The sequence below is a fragment of the Oncorhynchus masou genome, chromosome 33 (genome assembly GCF_036934945.1).
Source record: "Oncorhynchus masou masou isolate Uvic2021 chromosome 33, UVic_Omas_1.1, whole genome shotgun sequence".
Taxonomy (NCBI): Eukaryota; Metazoa; Chordata; class Actinopteri; order Salmoniformes; family Salmonidae; genus Oncorhynchus; species Oncorhynchus masou.
Window position 1 is genome coordinate 14,981,859 of NC_088244.1, and position 26,057 is coordinate 15,007,915.

Below are 26,057 nucleotides of genomic sequence, written 5' to 3' on the forward strand. Positions count from 1 at the left end.
GACATCTTTGATATATACAGAGAAAAGAGTTGGCCCGAGAATTGAACCCTCTGGTACCCCCAAAGAGACCGATTTGACACACTGAACTCTGTCTGAGAAGTAGTTGGTGAACCAGGCTAGGCAGTCATTTGAGAAACCAAGGCTGTTGAGTCTGATGATAAGAATACGGTGATTGACAGAGTCGAAAGCCTTGGCCAGGTCGATGAAGACGGCTGCAAAGAACTGTCTTTTATCGGATGGCGGTTATGATATCGTTAAGTACCTAGAGCATGGCTGTGGTGCACCCATGACCAGCTCGGAAACCGGATTGCACAGCGGAGAAGGTACGGTAGGATTCGAAATGGTCAGTGATCTGTTTATTAATTTGACTTTTGAAGTCTTTAGAAAGGCAGGGCATATGTAGAGAGAAACGGACAGATATATATAGAGAGAGAAACAGAGACACTGACATATATACTGTATATAGAGATAGAGAAACAGACACCTATGTAAGAATGCTGTTCATTGACTATAGCTCAGCATTCAACATCATAGTACCCTCCAAGCTCAACACCATGCTAGAGACCCTGGGTCTCAACCCCGCCCTGTGCAATTGGGTTCTGTACTTCCTGACGGGCCGCCCCCAGGTGTTGAAGGTAGGAAACAACATCTCCACTTCGCTTATCCTCAACACTGGGGCCCCACAAAGGTGCGTTCTCAGCCCCCTCCTGTAATCCTGGTTCACTCATGACTCTGTGGCCATGAACCCCTCCAATTCAATCATCATGTTTGCAGACGACACAACAGTAGTAGGCTTGATTGCCAACAAAGACGAGACAGCCTACAGGGAGGAGGTGAGGGCACTCGGAGTGTGTTGTCAGCAAAACACCGTCTTACTCAACGTCATCAAGGACAACAACCACCCGAGCCACTGTCTGTTCACCCCGCTACCATCCTGAAGGTGAGGTCAGTACAGGTGCTTCAAAAGCTGGGACCGAGAGAGCTTCTATCTCAAGGCCATCAGACTGTTAACCTTTCACATCTATGGGGGCGCTATTTCATTATTGGATAAAAAACGTGCTGGTTTTAAGCGCAATATTTTGTCACAAAAAGATGCTTGACTATGCATATAATTGATAGCTTTGGAAAGAGAACACTCTGACGTTTCCAAAACTGCAAAGATATTGTCTGTGAGTGCCCCAGAACTGATGCTACAGGCGAAACCAAGATGACACTTCAAACAGGAAATGAGCAGGATTTTTGAGGCTCTGTTTTTCATTGTCTCCTTATATGGCTGTGAATGCGCAAGGAATGAGCCTGCCCGATCTATCGTTTCCCCAAGGTGTCTGCAGCGTTGTGACGTATTTGTAGGCATATCATTGGAAGATTGACTATAACAGAATACATTTGCCAGGTGTCCGCCCAGTATCCTCCGTCGAAATTGGTGCGTCATCTTCAACTGCACGTCTTTTTCCAAGCGATTCAGTGGAGAAAGTAGACATCCACGAACGATATATCAATGAAGAGATATGTGAAAAACACCTTGAGGATTGATTCTAAACAGTGTTTGCCATGTTTCTGTCGATATTATGGAGTTAATTTGGAAAACAGTTTGCCGTTTTGATGACTGAATTTTCGTTTTTTTTTGGTACCCAAACATGATGTACAAAACGGAGCGATTTCTCCTACACAAAGAATCTTTCAGGAAAAACTGAACATTTGCTATGTAACTGAGAGTCTCCTCATTGAAAACATCCGAAGTTCTTCAAAGGTAAATGATTTTATTTGAATCCTTTTCTGGTTTTTGTGCAAATGTTGCCCGCTAAATGCTACGCTAAATGCTACGCTAGCTATCAATACTCTTACACAAATGCTTGTTTTGCTATGGTTCAAAAGCATATTTTGAAAATCTGAGATGACAGTGTTGTTAAGAAAAGGCTAAGCTTGAGAGCAGGCGCATTATTTTCATTTTATTTGCGATTTTCAGAAATCGTTAACGTTGCGTTATGCTAATGAGCCTGAGGCTTTAGTCACGATCCGGGATGGGGAGTATCAAGAGGTTTTAACAAAAGTCTAAGCTTGAGAGCAAATATATTTATTTCATTTCATTTGCGATTTTCATGAATAGTTAACGTTGCGTTATGCTAATGAGCTTGAGGCTATAAATAGGATCCCGTATCCGGGATTTCACGACACAAGAAGTTAAACAGTCATCACTAACACAGAGAGGCTGCTGCCTATATACATACTTGAAATCATTGCCACTTTATTAAACGGATCACTAGTCACTTTAATAATGTTTACATATCTTACATTACTCATCTCATATGTAAATACTGTATATTATACCATCTATTGTATCTTGCCTATGCCGCTCGGCCACCGCTCATCCTTATATTTATATGTGTATATTCTTGTTCCATTCCTTTAATTAGATTTGTGTGTATTAGGTAGTTGTTGTGGAACTGTTAGATGACAAGATTATGATCAGGGAATAGTTAATTGACTACGACTGCCTTGGAAGTGAGGGATCTAACATTAAGTACGCCTATTTTGAGATGTGCGATATCACAATCTCTTTCAATAATGACAGGAATGGAGGTCTTTATTCCAGTGAGATTGTTAAATCGAACACAGCCATGTTGAGTTTTGCTCTACCTCGATCGAGGCACAGATACGGTCTCAATGGGGATAGCTAACCTGACTACACTGACTGGCGAGTGGCAGACTCCACTAATCTGGCAGGCTGGCTAACAGCCTGCTGCCTGGCCTGCACCCTATGCCTGGCCTGCACCCATCTCATTATGGAGGTAGAGGAGTTAGAGCCATGTCTATGTTGATGGATAAGATGAGAGCATTTTGACTTCAGATTCTGACGTTTATCCACCTTTCTCAAACTTCAAAAGTTACTCCAAACCAGTGTAAATTTCATCAGCAAAAAAATGTGAATGAAATATTCGTCCAACACCTATATTTCCGTGGCAATTGACGAGACTATAACTGACTAAATGGACCCAGAAAAAAACTATAACTAAACAAAAACGAGGCAAAATTATCTCTGTGACTAAAATCTTAGGTTTTATTTATTCGGACCAAAGAAAATAAGTGAACAACAAAACAGTACAGATAAAACAACTGGTAAAAACGGAGGTTGGAAGCCAAAAAGGGCTTATATGAAAACCACACCAGAAATATAAGTAGAAAAACCATGTTCGATTATGTGTGTGTGTGCGAGTGTGAGAGTTAGGCTACATGGAGGGGATTATTGGGTCGTTTGGTTCATCAGGCTGACACACAGTCTTTGCTTGAAGTTACTGAGGGATGATGAGGTTTTGGCAACGTGAAGATAAGAATTCCAGGGTACGGTACCTCTGTGTCTGATACAGAATTTACTATGTGGGGTGCAGCTGTGGGGAGGGAGAAGGTTATCGCAGTGTCTTGTGTTATATAGATGGATTTCAAAATTAACCTGAAATAATCCACTGAAGGGTTTAGGTAAACTGTCTGGGAGGTATGAGTATTTGTAGATGAAAGTGCATAATTGGTGTACATTAATGTCATAAATAGACAAAATATTGAGTTTCTTAAACAAAGGTGCAGCTGAAGCCAGGTAATTAGAGGAGGTGGCTAGTCTGACTGCAAATGGACTGGACAAGAGCTTTTGGAGAGATTGAGCGCTTTTCAGTGATAATCAAAATTTTAATTAGTTGCACAGATGTGCAGAGCAATTATTTTCAACAGTGGGAAGGATACTCTGTGCCCAGTGTGAGCCTTTGAGTTAGCTACCCTTTCCGTGGTTAAGAAACACAAGCAGCTTTTCAAAATGAAAAACAATAGCAGCATTGTGTTTAATAGAAAAACAACCCATGAGTATAGAAAAGTTGGCTGTCGTTGAATTTGTAGTCTCGCTCAACTCTCTGACTTTCCCCACTGTATTTCATAGCCAGTTTCGACAAGTCTCCCTCTTTTCCTCAGAGAAAACGGTTGTTTCTAGCCCTTACCATTCAAAAGATATGACCCATAATACTGGCTCTACATTTTTGTCTTTATTATCATGCATTGGTGGGCCGCATTTTACATTCATAAAGCATATCTCCGGCTAGGCTAATTGTTGACCGGACTAGGGCTAATTGTTGACCGGACTATTTTGACAATAACTAGACTAAATCATTATTCAAATGTCAAAGATGAGACTTAATGATATTTTAGTCAAAATGACTAAGACTAGACTAAAACTAAAAAAGAGTGGCAAGATTAACATTGCTCCAAGCGTCAAATTTCGAAGTGTTTTTGACACCATGGTCCTCCTTGTCCACATTGCTCCATTTCTCCAAACGTCAAAATTCGAGGTTAATACGGTTAAAACATTAAGTTTAGACATTCATTCAGAATAGTTATGTTAAGGGTTAAGGTTTGGGATAGGGAAAAACAACACACAAAGAATAGTGTATCACTGAACACGCAACCTTTGGATCCGGAGTCATGGGATTGCATCTAATCAGAGGTAATGTCCTGTAAGTACTGTGCCACATCATTGATATCAGGCTGTGCCACGGACTCATGCAACCCTGCTGAAGTCAATCTCTTTCTTCACTACCAGGACATTAAAGAATAATGACGGACTTGGAATTTTGTGAGTTTTACATTGATGGTTGTGAACTTTGCAGGAGATGTGGATTAGGAAACTGATTAGAGGGCAGAAACCGCTTTAGTAAACACAACGTATCAACATCAACACTCAATCCCCCTTATAATCAAATCAACAACAAAAAAATACGAGCATGGTCTTCTATTACAGCATTTCTATGTCATGCATATTCCTTTCACCCAGCTCAATGTAACATTGATAGTGACGTGTCTCTAGTATCCTTAATGGGGAGACATGCTATTTTCAAATTTAGATTAAATTAATCAGGCAATAACTTATTCATTCGGAATCCGGGGCACCACGGAAGCATTAGTTATATAGAGCGGCTATCTCCCGAATACACTCTTAAAGATCTGAAGATCTTTTATATCAATAGCAGTCAATCATTAATTGTTCATTACCTTCTATCAGTCTCATCTGAACGTCGTAAAATTATTGGTTCTCTGCACGAACCCTAGCATAAATTATGAATCAGCGATTTACAAATTGGCTTAATTATTTATTTAATAACTAATCAAATTACAGAAATACATAACAAACAAATAGGTATTATACATTGGGTTGCTACATGGTACAAAGAAATGTCCCTAGTGGACGAAACCGATATGACGGCTGGGTAGACAAAAGAAAGGGGAGGGCGGTTCAAGAGCGGGAAACACAGAGGATTACTACACTCATAGAAATTGCTAATACTTTACATGAACGACCACACATTGGAAAATAAATTGCAAATTATATTTACACCGGTACGTCGTTGTTGTCTTCTCTGTTGGAATCCGGTCCATCTGCTGGAGATTTCATCAGTCTCTCTGGTTGCGATTCGCCGAAGATCAAAGTATTTTATGGTTGTTAGAATGGATACCTCAGAGTACCATTCGGAAATGTTCTCATAGAATAGTTGTTTCGGCAGTTGTCTGTATTCTTTTCCTAGGTTTACGTCATTTCTAGCTGCAGACTAGTAATTCGTTTTGTATAGAATTTCTCACTTATTCTGTAGTGACTCGATAGTCTCAGAGTTTAACCATTTCTAGAAGTGTAGCCAAAGCTCCACACGGGATGGTTTTCTAGTCTTATCGTTTGTAGAGGTTTTAACCACTCAAGATGTCCGGCTTACTGTGGGTCTCTTTGTAGTTTAAACCACTTCACACACCAGCGTCACCTGGCATGTTTTGGTCTTAGAATTTCAACCATTTGCAACCTTAGTTTACACTGAGGTTTGCATGGTCTGGTGTGAATTTCATCAGGAGTGGGTTTTATACGTTTCAGTAGAAAAGAGTGGTCCATGATGCAAAATGTGATGCCAGGGCTCACGGGGGTGTGGCCACTGACTAGTTAATCTTTATATGAAAATCCATACTCTCATTTAGAAGGATAATATCACATAAATCTTTTCACAAATAGTTTCATGTTTAATCACATATGTGTGTTTCCTGTCCTTCATGAGATCCCCAAATGAAACACACTAATCATAACTGTCCAACGACCATTCCCACATTCTCAAAAGTAAAGTAGAAATGGTTTAATTCTCCCATTTGGGGGATTTAGGAGTTTGTCCAAGTGAAGTCATTTGTTCTCTCTCGTTGCTCTCGCCCTCTCTTTCTGCATGACCAGGGGAGAGAGTCTCTACCAGGAATGTATGATCTGAGATAACAAAACCTGAGTTTAGGAGAGCGAGTGAGAGGGGGGAGGAGGGGAAGCCACAATCTACTCCCAGAGAGGGCCAAGTCATGAAAGTCCCCCTCTGGTGGTTTAAATCTTGTGATTTTCCTGCAAGTTGCAAATCAACATAAAAATAATGACCATGTGATGTCCTGGTTGTAGATCATTGTTGCAGTCCCCCTCTGGTGGTTGACCTTGGTAGGCTTTCTGAAAGCAGAGCAGTCCAACACTAGGATGGGCAGTGGATGCCCTGGTTGGTGATTGCCATTGCAGTCCCCCTCTGGTGGTTGACCTTGGTAGGCTTTCTGAAAGCAGAGCAGTCCAACACTAGGATGGGCAGTGGATGTCCAGTTGGTAATCGCTGTTGCTTTCCCCCTCTGGTGGTCGACCCGGGTGGGATTTCTGCAAATGGAACAGGCTGCCACAAGGATGGGCAGTGGATGTCCGGATTGGGATCGCCATTCCGGACCTGTGGTCTGGTCATCCAGACTGGAAGATCTGGGCAGTAACTTAGGCAGATGTTAGCAACGCTCACACACTCAAATTATATAATTACATTTCTTCCCAAATGAGCGGCGTTGTGGCACTAAGTGATGGTTGTATGGGGAACTTGTTTATGGCTCTATGACTTCCTAAGTGTCAAAGGAAATTGAATGAAAAGGATTGAAAGCATAAACAAAAGATATACAAAATATAGTTGTCACACCTTAATCATTTAATTGGACTGTATTCTACATACATTCAAAATCTTGGCAAAATGACCCTATCATGGCATTGTCTAGTGTCATCTCTAGGGCGTTCCTAATCTGCGATGTGTTATTAGGGCACTATCCTAAGTTGATAACTACATGATAAGTCTACAGCTGCAAGGCACCAGTTTTCGGGAAGTCTACAGGGATGACAAATGGACCTCTGAAGAAACTGGTGACTACTGTAGCTGTCGAGTCAAAGGCCTCAGAGTATATTTTCAACTTTACTAAGGCTGGTATTTTGTTCTGACCCTTAAGTGATCCGAGGTCGATGCCTGGAGGTCAGTAAGAATTGATGTTGACCTCAAGACGTGTTAAGGAGACCTGTAGTAGTTTTACTACACATCACTGTGTCTTACACCATTGTAGCGGTGATGGGTATGAACAAGTCTTTCATAGCTATGTTATCCACGGAGGAGCTCACCTCACGATGGAAGTCATCTCTCAGCACTGAACTAGTCGTATGCGGTATGATCATGGTTCATGACTTTAATAACTTTCCTCCTATATGGAGGGTTCTATTTATTAGTGACATGTGTGTTGACCATCAGAAGAGGGTTCTGGAGATTCCCTTACAAGTTTTGCATTCTGAGTGACTACTAACTCCTCTGTTGCTATTAACAATAGCAATTTGACTTGTGAGGGCTCTAATCCTCTTACTGATTGTTGCTGGACTGACTGTGCTGGCATTGGTGCAGGTACTCAAGGGGACCAGTTGTCCTACCGATTTATTCTGAAATATTATCTTCCCGGAACACATGATTAGAACATTTTACTAGTTGTATTGTAGTTGAAACTACACACGGCAAGGCATTACTATTTTTGCCGTTTGTTTCAGAGGTGGAAGCCCACTGGACTTATTTTATGACCAGTGTGATACACCTCAGTAATATCTTAGATGTGTTCTAAGACTATAACCCGTCTAGGGGCCTGTCTGCGCCTTACTGTTCTCATACGGGAGAACTAAATTTGATTTCCGCTCTGGCGGCCTCGTACGGTGTTGCACGTAGTCGTCCCCCCCCACCAGCCTCCACGAGTCTTATCATGGGTCTGGGCTACTATTCCCCCCCTTGTGGTTCGGGAACACCCCCCCCCCCCCCACCAGCGGTTGGTGTTGGTATCCGAGGCACAACCGAAATGGTCGGACCCTATGTACAAGTTATCAGCGGCCGCGTTATGAGAGTGGCTGTAACCTTTCAACAAAGTCTCCTGGTGTTTGTGCTTCAAAGTGGCTGTCGAGGCCTGTCAGTCACCACAGCATCTGTGTGGCAACCTCTTCAGTACCTGCGAACTGAGACGAGGATATCTGTCTGTGATATCGCAAAGTGTTTCACCAGTGGAAGTCATCGCGTCAGTTGCTGGACTGACAACAATAGTGTCATTTTAAGGGGTGACAGGTCACCACAAATTGGAATATCTATCATCGGAAGCAGAGTACACTCTGCGAGTCCATGTTTTACGGACGCAGTGCTTGCAGAAGTGCCCGAAGGGCAAGAGGAGTTAATCTCACCTACAGTATTACACGACTTCAAGGAGGAGGGAAGTTGCTTGCTCGAAATCATGAAAAGAATGGCCAATCAGGTTTGTTGATTGAATGTATCGAGACATTGTAGTATCTGCTTGGATCGGATTCTGCACCAAGAAGTTTCAAACATCTTTTTCTTGGATGAATGCATTGCATTCATTAGGGGAAGACAGTGTGGTCTGTGGAAAAGGCACTGTAATCTGTGACCATAGATGGTTGGTTTTCCAATCCATCAGTAGTGGGAGTTACCAATCCATCAAGTCTGCTCCGAATAGCAGGGGTTCAGATTCCAGGCTGGTAACATACACTGGGTGAACGAGCGATACATCCTGGAAGTGTAGTTTCTGATGACTCTCAAAGTGAGAGGCAAGGTAGTCTGAGAGAAACCTCGAAGTGTAGTGTCTCATCGTTCCAATTTTAACCAACGTTTAGTTGGCTTCAATGACCTTTTGAGATCATTGAACAATGTTTGAGAGTTTAATCATATTCCCCACAAAGTGGAGTGGTCTTTCGCAATGACATGATGTGCCATTTCTGTTCAAGGTGAATGCAGATTGACTTTCCTGATTTTGAGTGGGCTTTGTTTTAACAAAGTTTTTGATATTTTTCTTCGCAACCTTTGCATCAGAGTCTATAGACAAAGCCTGTTGGCTTGTTTCTTAATCAAGCATGCCCTGGATAGGGTCTTGAGTGAGAGGGGGAGAAATTTGGTTTTTAACGTCCTTGCTAAGGGTGTTAATCCCTGCGGACCTGGTGTCTAGAATGGTAACAGCTCTTTAATTCCTGCTCAGTAATTCCTGTTTCAGTGTGTAGGCCAAAGTAAGCTAAAAGAAGCCTATGATAGTAAGATTGTGGGTGTTCATTCCAAGCTTGTCTGACAGTGTTAGCCAGTGAGCTATCGTGTTTGCGAGTCGCAGAACCACTGAATTCTAATGTCAAAGCTGTAGAAAGTTTAGAGTAGTCATTTAGCATGTGTTGCTGTTGTAGACGAGTGAACCTCGTCACATGTCTTTTCAACGTTCACTTCAAAAAGTAACCCGGTCAGAACCCAATGCGTACTCTATGCTAGCTAGAAACATCTCAGTATCGTTTGGCTGACCTGGAATGGGGTCAAAGGTGGGGAAATTCTTGACAAGTTTGTTAAGGCATTCCACGCCAAGCGGGCGGAGAGAGTTGCCTTCATCCTGTGGGGAAATTGGGGGAAGGCGAAGAGACACCATAGTACTCAGTGCCGAATGGCCAATAGGAGAAGACTGAGGGACACATGAGGGAGGCAAAGTCTAAAACCTTCTATCATCTTCACTCCTTTGAGTACCGGACTCCGGTTGCTTGGTTGGGTAGTCACGCTATAGCGCGTGACCATCCTCGAAATCCACCAGATTGTACCTAAGGGTGGTTTTCTGCTACATTGCAGAGTCCACTTGAATGCTTAGAGTACTGATTTTGGACACGGGTGCACTTCCTCCTTTTGGTCTCAAACTTATCTGTCATTGTTTGCAGATAGAGGTCTTGAGTACGGAAAGAGAGATTCAGTAATGAGATTTTCTCCATTTGCTTAGAAATCAATATTTCCATCTTTATCACAGAAGTTCTCGCATCATTCATTTGGCCAGCGACTTCAATGAGTTCTGCTGACCTGTCATCCAACTTAGTCATTGTGTTCATTAACTGATCGTCTTTGGTCTGCAGCATGTTGAGTAGAACATTGTTACTTTGCGTAACGTCCAACAAAACTGCATGCAAGTTATCAAGTTGAGCATTCTGGTTTGTAAATAACTTGTCCGATTTATATAGTTTGGCATGGACATCACTGTATTTAGTTTTGGCTAAATCGAGTTGTTCCTGTAGAAGACAATGTTTTTTTTGTTTTTTTTACTAGGCAAGTCAGTTAAGAACAAATTCTTATTTTCAATGACGGCCTAGGAACAGTGGGTTAAGTGCCTGTTCAGGGGCAGAACGACAGATTTGTACCTTGTCAGCCCGGGGATTCGAACTTGCAACCTTCCAGTTACCTTCCGGTTACTAGTCATGGCGGCAGGGTAGCCTAGTGGTTAGAGCATTGGACTAGCAACCGGAAGGTTGCAAGCTCAAATCCCCAAGCTGACAAGGTACAAAATCTGTCGTTCTGCCCCTGAACAGGCTGTTCCTAGGCCATCATTGAAAATAAGAATTTGTTCTTAACTGACTTGCCTAGTAAAATAAAGGTAAAATAAAAAAAATAGTCCAACACTCTAACCACTAGGCTACCCTGCTGCCCCAGAAGATGATGTTGTTGAAGAGTTTATGCTCATTCGTCATCATAAGTTTTTGCAACTACATTCAATTATTCAGGTTTCAAATGCAGTTCCATAGCTAGAAGAATTTTTATCTTTTCTGTGTTTGCCCTCAGTTTCCCGGTTCTCTCCACCTGTCCCTTTATGTCTACCATGTCCTGCCTGTGCATCAGCTGTGCACTGCAGTATTGGAACAATTCCAATCTTGGATGGCAAGACATCAGGGCTAAACTGGAGAGAACCTTTACAAGGCTTGCACCCGATGGTTGATTTTGGATTTGTCGAGATTTCTACTGTTTTTACGTTAATGGCATAGTTAGGGTTGGTATCACTGCTGAGGTCAGAGATCAATCCTTTTATGGGTGAGGTTTCACTAATTAGCGGGGGAGTGGGAACTCGCTCTGATAGCTTGCACATTATTAGAACATTTGAGAGGAGAGGCCTTTTATTTCTATTTTTCCAAGTTTGGATTTGGAATATGTTGGAAGCTGCAAAGGCGATTTTAATCTATATATAGACGTTAATGAACCATTGAGTTGGATGTGAATGAATTTGCAAAAGCAACTTGAATTGATTAATCAATGATAATGATTAATCATAGCCTATTCAGGTATCTGGGAATTAAACTTATATAAACCTGAGAGGTTGGTTCATCTAGGTTAATATTGGAACGTTTAGAACCTGAAAGGTATGTTCAACAATTTAACTTATTAAATTGGATGAGACGATGATATCCAATCAATTGAGATTTACTGGATTATCATAAGTGTAACCAGAAGAGCAAATGTTATGGTATATTCACCATTAGGTTCACTTATCCCTAAGGCCGAAGCCACATGGGATTCCTGCTGGAGGCGGGACTTCCGTCAGTACTGAGTTTTTGTACTGAGCTTTGCAAAAGCAAATTTAACTGATTAATCCATGTTAATGATAAATCAAACCTGTATAGGCTATTTGGGAATTAAACTTTAAATTAACCTGAGAACCTTGTTGATCTAGGTTAACTTCTTGAAACTCCCCATCCCGGATCCGGGATCGTGACTAAAGCCTCAGGCTCATTAGCATAACGCAACGTTAACGATTTCTGAAAATCGCAAATAAAATGAAAATAATGCGTCTGCTCTCAAGCTTAGCCTTTTCTTAACAACACTGTCATCTCAGATTTTCAAAATATGCTTTTGAACCATAGAAATTGACTAATTTGTGTAAGAGTATGCAAAGCTAGCATAGCATTTTGAGTAGCATTTAGCACGCAACATTTTCACAAAAACCAGATAACCAAATAAATAAAATCATTTACCTTTGAAGAGCTTCTGATGTTTTCAATGAGGAGACTCTCAGTTACATACCAAATGCGCAGTTTTTCCTGAAAGCGTCTGTGTGTAGGAGAAATCGTTCCGTTTTCTACATTGCGTCTGGCTACCGAAACGAACCGAAAATTCAGTCACCTACAACGTAAAACTTTTTCCGGATTAACTACATAATATCGACCGAAACATGGCAAACGTTGTTTGGAATCAATCCTCATGGTGTTTTTTCACATATCTCTTCATTGATATGCAGTTCGTGGAAGCTTGCTTTCCTCTCTGTATCCCATGGAAAAATACTGGCAGGTGACTTTTGCGCACCAATTTCGGCGCAGGACACCGGGCGGACACCTGGTAAATGTGGTCTCTTATGGTCAATCTTCCAATGATCTGCCTACAAATACGTCACAATGCTGCAGACACCTTGGGGAAACGACAGAAAGGGCAGGCTCATTCCTCTCGCATTCACAGCCATATAAGGAGACAATGGAAAACAGAGCCTCAAAAATCCTGCTCATTTCCTGGATGCCGTCTCATCTTGGTTTTGCCTGAAGCTCACGTTCTAGGGCACGCACAGAAAATATCTTGGCAGTTCTGGACACGTCAGAGTGTTTTCTTTCGAAAGCTATCAATTATATGCATAGTCGAGCATCTTTTTGTGACAAAATATCTTGTTTAAAATGGGAACGTTTTTCATCCAAAAATGAAATAGCGCCCCCAGAGCATCAACAGGTTAATGTGGAAAAGTTTACATTTTCTCATTGTAGAACCAATATATTTGGATATTATTTCAAAGATGCACCTGGAAAGGTAAATCTGGCAAATGTACTTATTAGTTCAATTGAATGAGACATCGATATCCAATCACTTGCGATGGGCTGGATATCATAAGAAACCACTAAAACGTGCTCCACGTTTGTGTCACCTAAATATTTATTTTTAAATAAATGTACTGGCGATTCTGCACCACCAGGGGTCACTGATCGCAGAAATATGAAATTAAACGGATGTACAAAGGGCAGGACTTCCGTCAGGCAAAGGAGGAGGAAATTCAGTGTGACACAAGAAAACAAAATGGCTGCTGTTCCTTTGTTAGCTGTAGCATCTAGTGCTAAGCTAATCCTATTTGTACAGAAATCTCACTTCAAAGCACAAAAGAGCAAGGGAACAGTTTTACTTATAATGTATTACGTTCAAACCATTTCTCTGCGTTATTTTTGCGATGGTTTACCGAAATTGGTAGCAAAACATTGAAATGCACCGTGGTCTCCTCACGCTATTGAAAACGCGAGGGACAGAGAATTATCACTTGTCAAGCTAGCTAATATCTCCTCAAATTTCAATCAGCTGGCCCTGTTTCCTCGCTTGAGAAATTAATATTGACCTACTCTACCCGATCCTGAAACACGAGAGACAGAAATAGCACCAACGCATCTATCTCTCAAATTACTATAATTATCTGGCTCTATTCCCTCGCTCTAGAAATTAATACTGTCTGAATCACTCAGAATAAGTACACGTTTGGCCTAACAGACTACATTTGAACTTTAACAACTCAATACACTGACGTTGTCAAATACACGACACTGGGACACTTCTAATGGCAACCACACGCAGGGTGGTGCAGTGGTCTAGTGCACTGCATCGCAGCGCTAGCTGTGCCACCAGAGACTCTGGGTTCGAGCCCAGGCTCTGTCACAGCCGGCTGCGACCGGGAGGTCCTTGGGGCGATGCACAATTGGCCTAGCATCGCCTGGGTTAGGGATTGTTTGACCGGTAGGGATATCCTTGTCTCATTGCGCACCAGCTCCTGTGGCGGGCCGGGTGCACTGTGTTTCCTCCTGTCACGAATCCCGCTTCCTGAGTCTGTGTTTGCCTGTGTTTCTGTCCTGGAGTGTGTTTCCGGTGTCCTGGAACACACCCTGTCTGGTTGCCGGGCGAATTAGCTTGTTGGGAGATCGATGTTCACCCGCACCTGTATCCCATCAGTAATCTGCACACCTGTCCTGATCATCACCTCTCCCCTTCAAAAGCTCTGACCTGACATCCATTCCCTGCCGGATCGTTAGCCATGAACAGTATGTCGTGCCATAGTATCAGCCTCAAGTTGGATAGAATTTGTTTTGTTGTTTTTTACGTATTGCTTGCCTTAAACTTACCTCCGTTTGTTCTGTCTTCAGTTACTCACCCGGATCATTTACCCCATTCCCGCCTGGTCGTCGGAGAATTCCGCTACCCCATTGGATCCACCTATTTACTCCCATCAACTCACCACCGCTGCCCGCTACGCCACCTGGATATATCTACCCATTCACATTCACTTGTAAATAAATACTCAACTTCTTACTACTCTCCTTGTCCTGGTCTGCTTCTGGGTCCAATTCTGGTAAACCCTGACACCTCTGACACATTGATGTGGCTGGCTTCCAGGTTGGAGGCTCGCTGGGTTAAGAAGCAGTGCGGCTTGGTTGGGTTGTGATTCGGAGGACGCATGGCTTTTGACCTTCGTCTCTCCCGAGCCAGTACAGGAGTTGTAGCGATGAGACAAGATAGTAATTACTAACAATTGGATACCATGAAATTGGGGAGAAAGGGGGTAAAAAATGTAAAAATTAAAGGAAAAACAGGCAACCACACACACAACCAATAATTCCTGTCTACAACTCCCTTGCTGTATAATATACTCTGGTGAATAATGCAATCTGCTTTTCAATTTTATATAGGCAGAATCAAAATTAAAGTCTCATCCTATTTTAGATTCCTTGCAAGGGGCATCATGAATGTCGTGTCTCTAGTATCCTTAATGTGATTACATGTCATTTTCAAATCAATTACCTGACGTTTAATTATCTGATTAAATTAATCAGGCAATAACTTACTCATTAAGAATCCGGGGCACCACGGAAGCAATAGTTTATATAGAGCGGCTACCTCCCGAATACACTCTTAAAGATCTGAAAATCTTTTATATCAATAGCAGTCAATCATTAATTATTCTTTACCTTCTATCAGTCTCATTTGAACGTCGTAAAATTCTTGGTTCTCTGCACGAACCCTAGCATAAATTATGAATAAGCAATATACAAATTGGCTTAATTATTTATTTACAAACTAATCAAATCACAGAAAAACATGACAAACAAACAGTAGATATTATACATTGGGTTGCTACATGGTACAAAGAAATGTCCCTAGCGGACGAAACCGGTATGACGGCTGGGTAGACAAAAGAAAGGGGAGGGCGGTTCAAGAGCGGAAAACTCAGAGGATTACTACACTCATAGAAATTGCTAATACTTTACATGAACAACCACACATTTGAAAATAAATTGCAATTTATATTTATGCCCTTATGTTGTTGTTGTCTTCTCTGTGGAAATCCAGTCCGTCGGAGGGTTCATCAGAGTCTCTCTGGTTGCATTTCCCCGAAGATCAAAGTATCTCATGGTTGTTAGAATGGATACTTCAGATTTCTATTCGGAAATGTTCTCATAGATAGATGTTTCGGCGGTTGTCTGTATTCTTTTCCTAGGTTTATGTCATTTCTAGCTGTGTTAACTAGATTTTCTCACTTATTCTGTAGTGACTCGATAGTCTCAGAGTTTAACCATTTCTAGCCGTGTAGCCAAAGCTCCACAAGGGATGGTTTTCTAGTCTTATCGTTTGTAGAGGTTTTAACCACTCAAGATGTCCGACTTACTGTGGGTCTCTTTGTAGTTTAAACCACTTCACACACCAGCGTCACCTGGCATGTTTTGGTCTTAGAAATTGAACCATTTGCAACCTTAGTGCGGTTCATGATGCCTAATGTGATGTCTGGGCTCACGGGGGTGTGGCCACTGACTAGTTAATCTTTATATGAAAATCCAAACTCTCATTTAGAAGGTTAACATCACATTACAACTTTTTGCAAAAAGTTCATGTTTAACCACATACGTTTCACAATATTTAGATGTAAACCTGACAGCTGGGAAAAGTACACTTGAAGAGATACAGTTATGTGTGTTTCCTGTCCTTCATGAGATCACCAAATGATACACACTCATCGTAATTTTTCCTTCAGTGTCCACGAACCATTCTCACATTCTCAAAAGTAGAAATGGTTTAATTCTCCCATTTTGGGGATTTAGTAGTTTGGCCAAGTGAAGTCCTTTGTTCTCTCTCCCTCTCTTTCTGCATGACCAGGGGGAGAGTCTCTGCCAGAAATGTATGACCTGAGTTAACAAGACCTGAGATAACAAAACCTGGGTTTAGGAGAGGGGGTGGGAGCCACGATCTACACCCAGAAAGGGCCAAGTCATGATAATAGGATTAGGCTACAACATGATACAAACATGTTCCCTCTACCCATCATGAGGTTGTTTCAACCTAGCCCGTGAAGGGATGGTTAGAACGTATGTGAACAGGTTGAGAGAAATTTGAGTAATAAAAGTAAGAAACAGTGACTCATATGTTCATTACCGCCTTGCACACTCTTTCCTGCATCTAGCTGATCTATGGTGTCCTCATTAGTCAAAAAGTTGCGAACAAGAGTTTCTATTGGACAAATCCAAGTATGTTTATCCCCATTTCATTCTGTTTGCTTCCGTTGAAAAAATGTTTTCCAACTGAATCAGTGGAAAGAATACACCCCTGATCACACACAAACACAGTTCACTTTCATAACAGCCACATACAAACAGCATGAACATTTGCTCATTGTATAAATCCTTCTCACGCTCTCTGTGCACAACACATCAGCTGTCTGTGATCAGGCGAAAAAGCCAAACCTTCATATCATAAATGCTAACCCCTACACACAGCCTACGTTGTTGTCACCATATTAGCTAACAATGTTAGTAACGTCTTACTCTACATAGCTACTAGAACTAACACATTAGTAAACCCGCTACAACAATGCATTACTGTGTACAGTCAGCAAGCAGATTAGCAGTTATACCGGCAGGCCCCAGTGGCAATAAATTAATACATTTAAAGCTTACCTTGACTTGGAAGAGTTCCAGTGTTGTATAGCTATAGCCAGCTAGCTAACCTAGCAGTCCTATATGTTTGAGCCGGGTGTTTGAGTAGGCTAAACTAGCTAGCTGCATTTGCTAGCTCTCTCTCTTGATTCCTATTTTTTCAAGAAATTAATTTATTCAAAACTGTTAAACTATAGTGTTCTCCATCTTTGAGTCAACTACTCACCACATTATGCACTGTAGGGCTAGCTATCTGTAGCTTATCCTTTCAGAACTAGATCCTCTCATTCTCTGATCCTTTGATTGGGTGGACAACATATCAGTACATGCTACAAGAGCTCTGATAGGTTGGAGGACGTCCTTCAGAAGTTGTAATAAATACTGTGTATCTATAAAGGATCACTTTTCAATGTTTCACTATTTTTATTTTTATGAAATTGACTGAGGAGGATGTTCTCTCTTTTTCTCTCTTGCTTCTCCTAAATGTTTTAAATAAATGTATTTAAAAACTGTTCAACTATTGTCTTTCTCTTTGAGTCAACTACTCAACATATTTTGTGCAATGCAGTGCTAGCTAGCTGTAGCTTATGCTTTCAGTACCAGATACATTCTCCGTTGTCTCTGGGTGGACAACATGTCAGTTCATGCTGCAAGACCTCTGAAAGTATGGAAGTGGCCATAATTACAGTTTATATCTATGGAAGGAAGTGAGAATTATGAGCCTCCTAGGTTTTGTATTGAAGTCAAGGTAACCAGAGGAGGACGGAAACTGGCTGTCCTCTGGCTACACCATGGTGCTACCCTACAGAGTGCTGCTGAGGCTACTGTAGACCGTCTTTGCACAACAGTGTGTTTTAATTGATTATTTGGTGAGGTGAATATATTTAGTATAGTTTCATCTAAAAAGGATATATCTTTTATCTTTCACTATTGACATTTTTATGAAATTCACTGAGGAGGATGGTCCTCCCTTCCTCCTCTGAGGAGCCTCCACTGATGCGCATGTGATATTTGAACACGTGAATTTATGAGAGCGTGTGTGAGGAGATCAGAGAGTGTGTGTCTGATTGGTTTTCCACACAGTAATTGGTAGTGTATGAGACTCGGCAGCCCTGGCTTATGGCTCATGGCATTTCTCCCATACAACTCTTCACTCCAAAAAGATAAGCAAGGGCCTGTGTGCTATACGTGTGTGTGACCGTGTGTCTATCTATCTGTCAGTGATATATGTTTACTTTAGGTTAACCATTCTGAAAGAATATCTAAACAATGTTTTAACCCTATCCAGAAAAATAACCCTTAACATAACCATTCTGAATGAATGTATAAACTTAATGTCTTAACCCTATCCACAATCCATTTTGCCAGTCTTTTTTCGATTTAGTTTAGTCTTAGTCATTTTGCCTACTATATCATTAAGTCTTTGTCACATTTGTATAATTTGAATGATTATTTAGTCTACTGTAGGTTTTGTAAAAAATGACAAACAGTAGGACATTTTAGTCAACTAAATGCCCTTTAATTGTAGTCACAATACAGTAACATCACATTTGTATTGCCTCATTAAAAGGAAAATTCTCACACCTATACACCATATGTGGTTTTCCCATTAATTGTGATCAGTTTATTTTTTTAATTTCTGCAAAGGGCCTAAGTAGTTCTTCATAGTGAAAGGTCTGGGCTCCCTTAGTGGAGATTTGAATAGAGCTAGGACTTCTACAGTGCTTGGGTACAATTATTAACTTGAGTTGAGTTGCAATGTCCTACAAAGATACTTACTGCTGAAGCAATATTCCACTACTGTTTGTTGTGATAGGATCTTCAGGAAAAGCAAAGACTTCTTTAAGCGGTGACGTCTGGTGAAAGGATGGAGAACATTGATAACGTACTGTATGTGTACTCTGAGCATACAATAGAATTATATTACAAACTCAAGAGTATAGAGAGAGAGTGAGTTTGCGAGTGTGTGTGTGAGAGTGAGACAGAGCGACAGAGAGAGAGCACGCTATTCAGTCAGTTGAGAGGCAGTGTATTCCTAGACTCCTAGGAATACTCATAGGAATTCCTAGTATCTCATTTGCAGTGAAACAGAGCTTGTGTATCATGTGATTCGTGCTTCATCAGGTAGGAGCTTTTCCCTGGTTACTTACAGTGGGTCCTCATTTAGTAGATGCCTTCTACCACAGTACAGCTGTTGGTGTGACCTTATTACCGCCACTCTGGCAGTCATGAGTCATGACCTGCAGTCAACTTCCATGTGACCGCTGAGTCACGGGAATCTCCTCTTATGCCCTCTGGGCATGCGTTAGTAGTACCCAGCTCTCTAATGATCGTCAGGTCGCTAAAGGTTGCTAGATTGAATCCCCGAGCTGACAAGGTAAAAATCTGTCATTCTGCCCCTGAACAAAGCTATTAACCCACTGTTCCTAGGCTGTCATTATAAATAAGAATTTGTTCTCAACCGACTTGCCTAGCTAAATAAAGGTTACATTTAAATACAAATTGACCTGGTACTCGGCGCTCTATTGTCCCTAACCACTCTGATGTCAAAGCAAATGCAATCGAAAATCACATCAATACAGTATCATGCTTTTAAAACTCACCTCACTCGATCAATTTGAAGAAAGAAGTTCAACGACAGGTTGAAACTGAGTGGAAAACATGGTTGTTGTGGATGTTGTTTCAAAGCTACCGACCCCCCCCCGGCAGTCCTACAATCTAAGCTAGATGCCCTCAATCTCACACACAACATCAAGGAACCCACCAGGTACAACCCTAAATCTGTAAACAAGGGCACCCTCATAGACGTCATCCTGACAAACTGGCCCTCCAAATACACCTCTGCTGTCTTCAACCAGGATCTCAGTGATCACTGCCTCATTGCCTGTATCCGCTATGGGTCCACAGTCAAACGACCACCCCTCATCACTGTCAAACGCTCCCTAAAACACTTCTGCGAGCAGGCCTTTCTAATTGACCTGGCCCGGGTATCCTTGATAAGGGAGTTAAGGCAATAAATAGGCCATGGTTGTGAAGTAATTACAATATAGCAATTAAACACTGGAATGGTAGATGTGCAGAAGATGAATGAGCTAGTAGAGATACTGGGGTGCAAAGGAGCAAGATGAATAAATAAATACAGTATGTTGATTATGTAGATAGCCCATCTGTAAACAGCCCATCTATGTACAGGTTCAGTCATCTGTGAGCTGCTTTGACAGCTGGTGCTTAAAGCTAGTGAGGGAAATATGAGTCTCCACCTTCATTGATTTTTGCAATTTGTTCCAGTCATTGGCAGCAGAGAACTGGAAGGAAAGGCGACCAAAGTAGGAAATGGCTTTGGGGGTGACCGGTGAGATATACCTGCTGGAGTGTGTGCTACGAGTGGGTGCTGCTATGGTGACCAGTGAGCTGAGATAAGGCGGGGCTTTACCTAGCAGAGACTTGTAGATAACCTGTAGCCAGTTGGTTTGGCAGCGAGTTTGAAGCGAGGGCCATCCAACGAGAGCGTACAGGTCGCAGTGGTGGGTAGTGTATGGGGCTTTGGTGACAATACGGATGGCACTTGTTCAGTAGAGTGTTGGAGGCTATTTTGTAAATGACATCGCCAAAGTCGAGGATCGGTAGGATGGTCAGTTTTACAAGGGTATTTTTTGCAGCATGAGTGAAGGATGCATTGTTGCGATATAGGAAGCCGATTATAGATTTAATTTTGGATTGGAGATGCTTAATGTGAGTCTGGAAGGAGAGTTCACAGTCCAACCAGACACCTAGGTATTTGTAGTTGTCCACGTATTCTAAGTCAGAGCCGTCCAAGATAGTGATGCTGGACGGGCGGGCAGGTGCGGGCAGTGATCGATTGAATAGCATGCATTTAGTTGTACTTGCATTTAAGAACAGGTGGAGGCCACGGAAGAAGATTTGTATGGCGTTGAAGCTCGTCTGGAGGTTTGTTAACACATTGCCCTAAGAGTTGCCAGAGGTATAAAGAATGGTGTCGTCTTCGTAGAGGTGGATCAGAGAATCACCAGCAGCAAGAGCGACATCATTGATGTATACAGAAAAGAGAGTCGGCCCGAGAATTGAACCCTGTGGCACCACCATAGAGACTAAGAGAGGTCCGGACAACAGGCCCTCCGATTTGACACTGAACTCTATCACTGAACTCTATCAGAGAAGTAGTTGGTAAACCAGGAGAGGCAATCATTTGAGAAACCAAGGCTGTCTAGTCTGCCAATAAGAATGTGGTGATTTACAGAGTCGAAAGCCTTGGCCAGGTCGATGAATACGGCTGCACAGTAGTGTCTCTTATCGATGGCGGTTATGATATCTTTTAGGACCTTGAGCGTGGCTGAGGTGCACCCATGACCAGCTCTGAAACCAGATTGCAATATCCATTTGTAAACTTGACTTTTGAAGACCTTAGAAAGACAGGGTAGGATATATATAAAGGTCTGTAACAATTTGTGTCTAGAGTGCCACCCCCTTTGAAGAGGGGGGTGACCACGGTAGCTTTCCAATATTTGTGAATCTCAGACGATACGAAAGAGAGGTTGAACAGGCTTGTAATAGGGGTTGCAACAATTTTGGCAGACAATTTTAGAAAGAGAGGGTCCAGATTGTCTAGCCCAGCTGATTTGTAGAGGTCCAGATTTTACAAGCTCTTTCAGAACCTGAGCTATCTGGATTTAGGTGAAGGAGAAATGGTGGGGGCTTGGGCGGGTTGCTGTGGAGGGTGCCGGGCAGTTGACCGGGTTAGGGGTAGCCAGTTGGAAAGCATGGCCAGCAGTAGAGAAATGCTTATTGAAATTATCAATTATAGTTGATTTATCGGTGGTAACAGTGTTTTTCCTGAGCCTCAGAGCAGTGGGCAGCTGGGAGGAGGTGCTCTTATTCTCCATGGACTTTACTGTGTCCCAGAACTTTTTGGAGTTTGCATTACAGGATGGGGTTATTATGGCCAAACAAGGGGGATGCTGCCAGAAAATTTGAGGTCTGGTGAGAACATTATAAAGTGCTTGTCAAATTGTGAATGAGAGACTGATGAAGTGTGTGCAGCCTGCTCAAGAAACAAAGCATAGTTCACGCCTTCCATGCCATTTCACCTTCCATGTATCACGCCGCCTTATAATGTATTAAACATCTAAACGCATAGCCCAACATTTGCATCACAACTAAAGTTGCATAAATAACTCTGAATTATGCATATAGGAAGACCTGTTTCTTTGTTAAGAACTTAATATAATAATAATAATATATCCCATTTAGCAGACGCTTTTGTCCAAAGCGACTTACAAGTCGGCTGGGGCCACTACTTTTACATATGGGTGGTCCCAGCGGGAATCGAACCCACGACGCTTGGCGTTGCAAGCGCCATGCTCTACCGACTGAGCCACACAGGACCCCTAACACAGGAAGATATCCTTTCTATTCAGCTTTGTTCAATTGTATTCTTCATAATATAAAATAATGCCACAAAATACTAAGCAAATCTTGTGTGCTAAATAAACTAGTGTAGCCCACAGCCATATGGCATAGCCAGAGCATGGCCTAACATAAGGACAACTCAGAATATGCTATTCTGTTCTTCTGAAATAGACTACCTTTTCTTCATATCATGTTTCTTTAGACCTGTCTAAAAATAAATAATGTGATTTATTGTGAAGGTGTAGGCTATATTACATGGATATATTGGACTTTCTAAGATGTAGATGTTCCAAAGGTCTGCATTAGCGGCTTGTAAGCTATGTGTGGAAGCCATGAGATGCTAAACGCGCTTATGTTAATGAATGGTCAATTACAGTGAGACCGGCAGTTATTTGATTGACAATCACCGGCTGACAAAATGTCATGACCGCCACAGACCTACTCAGGAGGCTTCTAAACAACGTGCCGGTATAATTGTTTTAAGATAGTATCTCTCATTTCTTTTGAAATGCTTTGGCAAGAACCAGATATAAAGAAATACATCCTCTGTACTGTCTGCACTATAGTCTGTTCTAAGTACCAATGTAGACTCAGTACCAACATTACCAGAGTCCAGATGCCCAGCAGACAGACCCAGAGATGTACTAGAGGCATTCAACCTCCCTCACAGAGATTAACCCATTTAACCCAACCTCTCTGAATCAAACATACAGTAGATTTGATGTTTTAATGCTATGTTCAGATAAGTATGTGGGAGCTATCTATTTGTCATATTAGTAGTTAATACATACTGTATGTTACAGTTAGTTAATATATGGATGTGTGCATTGTTACCCGATAGCAACGGTTTGAGTAGCTTGTGATGGTTTGCATAGTGTGTGTGTGTGTTTACTTTGACAATGTAAGTATTTTACTTTAAATGTCTATAAAGTATATTGAATTGAACATTTAATTGAAGAAATGTTCATTTGATTTTACTGTAGGGACAACAATACCCCAGAGTATTGACTTCAATTATATGAGTCCTCTAAGGATTTCTAAACAAACTCCAATAACCTTATCACTCTCTCTCTCTCTCTCTCTCGTTCTCTGTGTGTGTGTGTGTGTGTGTGTGTGTGTGTGTGTGTGTGTGTGTGTGTGTGTGTGTGTGTGTGTGTGTGTGTGTGTGTGTGTGTGTGTGTGTGTGTGTGTGTGTGTGTGTGTGTGTGTGTGTGTGTGTGTGTGTGTAACAAGCCTGGAGTGTTAAGTTTTTGAAGAAAATATATTTACTGTCCATATTGGATTCTTCTGCTCTGTGCTCTTTTCCAGGCTTACCGCCACACACACATGTGCGCTCACTCTCTCTTTGCTCCATTTGCTGTCTCCTCAGGTGTTCTTCTCCAGGCTTACCTCTACATGCTACAGCCTGGCTGAAGCGAGGGAGGGGAGAAGGAATGAAGAGAGTAGGTTCCTGAGTTAACTTCTTGATACTACCCATCCCGTATCCGGGATCGTGAATACAGCCTCAGGCTCATAACGCAACGTTAACCATAACGCAACGTTAACGATTTCTGAAAATCGCAAATGAAATGAAATAAATATGCCTGCTCTCAAGCTTAGCCTTTTCTTAACACTGTCATCTCAGATTTTCAAAATATGCTTTTGAACCATAGCAAATCAATCATTTGTGTAAGAGTATTGCTAGCTTAGCATTTAGCGTAGCATTTAGCACGCAACATTTTCACAAAAACCAGAAAACCAAATAAATAAAATCATTTACCTTTGAAGAACTTCGGATGTTTTCAATGAGGAGACTCTCAGTTACATAGCAAATGTTCAGTTTTTCCTGAAAGAATCTTTGTGTAGGAGAAATCGCTCCGTTTTGTACATCACATTTGGCTACCGAAAATTCAGTCACCAAAACGTCAAACTTTTTCCAAATTAACTCCATAATATCGACAGAAACATGGCAAACGTTGTTTAGAATCAATCCTCAAGGTGTTTTTTCACATATCTCTTCATTGATATGCCGTTCGTGGAAGCCTGCTTTCGTCTCAGAATCCCATGGAAAAATACTTGCAGCTGAAAATGACGCACCAATTTCGACGGAGGACACCGGGCGGACACCTGGCAAATGTAGTCTCTTATGGTCAATCTTCCAATGATATGCCTACAAATACGTCACAATGCTGCAGACACCTTGGGGAAACGATAGATAGGGCAGGCTCATTCCTGTCGCATTCACAGCCATATAAGGAGACAATGAAAAACAGAGCCTCAAAAATCCTGCTGATTTCCTGGTTGCAGTTTCATCTTGGTATTGCCTGTAGCTCCTGTTCTGGGGCACTCACAGACAATATCTTTGCAGTTCTGGAAACTTCAGAGTGAGTGTTTTCTTTCCAAAGCTATCAATTATATGCATAGTAGAGCATATTTTTGTGACAAAATATTGCGCTTAAAACGGGCACATCTTTTTATCCAAAAATGAAATAGCGCCCCCATAGATTTAACAGGTTAATTAGCAATTAAGATCCCATCATGCTTAGGGTCATCTATAAAAAAGCTGGGCATTTTGGCTACCATGGCTCTGCCCCTATAAGATGACCAGCCAGGTTCAAGATTGATGTTGAAATTGGACCTGAGGATCAGAATGTTGCGCATTTAAACACTTTTTATTTTTTTATTTTAACCATATCCCGAACCTTAACCCTTACCGTAACCATTTTGAATTAAATATTTTAGTAATTTAGCAGACACTCTAATCCAGAACAATTTACAGGAGCAATTAGGCTAAATTGCCTTGATCAAGTGCAGGGCATCTCTCTGGGCCCTCTTTCTATTGTCACCAATGACCTGCCACTTGTAAGGTTCTGCTTTTCATTTCTTAGTCAATCTTGTGTTCTTTTTCTTTGTGTTCTGGAACTTAGCCCTATCTTTCATTTTTTGTTCATTGATTTCACCTGTGTTTCTTTCTCACCTGGTCTCATCAGCTCCCTATTTAGTTCAGTTCTTTCTGTTTGTATGGTTGTGAGGTATGTTTCCAGATGTTTGATGCCATTCCATTTGCGCCGTTCTAGCCATTATTATGAGCCGGTCTCCCCTCAGCAGTCTCCTATGGCCTAAACTTTATGTTTTAGCCCTATCCCAAACCTTAACCCTCAACCAATGAGTGCCTAAACTTAACCCTTAACTTCTTTGAGAGCTTGTTGAGGATGACAATGCACCCATCTACAGGGCATGAGTGATCTCTGAATGGTTTGATGAGCATGAAATGATGTCAACCCTATGCCATAGCCTTCTCAGTCACTAGATCTAAACCTAATTGAACACTTATGAGAGATTCTGGAGTGGCAGCGTTTTCCAACACTATCAACAAAATACCACATTACGGAATTTCTTGTGAAAGAATGGTGAGTAGGGAGTAGAAGAGGGGTTGATGATAGAGATGGGGGGGGGTGAGAGTAGAGGGTGCTGATGATAGAGATGGGGGGGGGGGGTGAGAGTAGAGGGTGCTGATGATAGAGGGCAGAAGGGTTAAGAGAAGGTGAAG

At 41.7% G+C, this 26,057-nt stretch overlaps 1 protein-coding gene across 1 annotated transcript in view; it reads left to right on the forward strand.

The window, feature by feature from the left end:
* Positions 1–202: 202 nt before the first annotated feature.
* The window catches only part of LOC135527416 (uncharacterized), a 77,194-nt gene continuing 51,339 nt past the window's right edge, over positions 203–26,057 (forward strand). The window contains exon 1 of the mRNA XM_064955956.1: positions 203–323. Within this exon, the coding sequence (XP_064812028.1) occupies positions 203–323 (121 nt within the window). The remainder of the gene's footprint in view (positions 324–26,057) is intronic.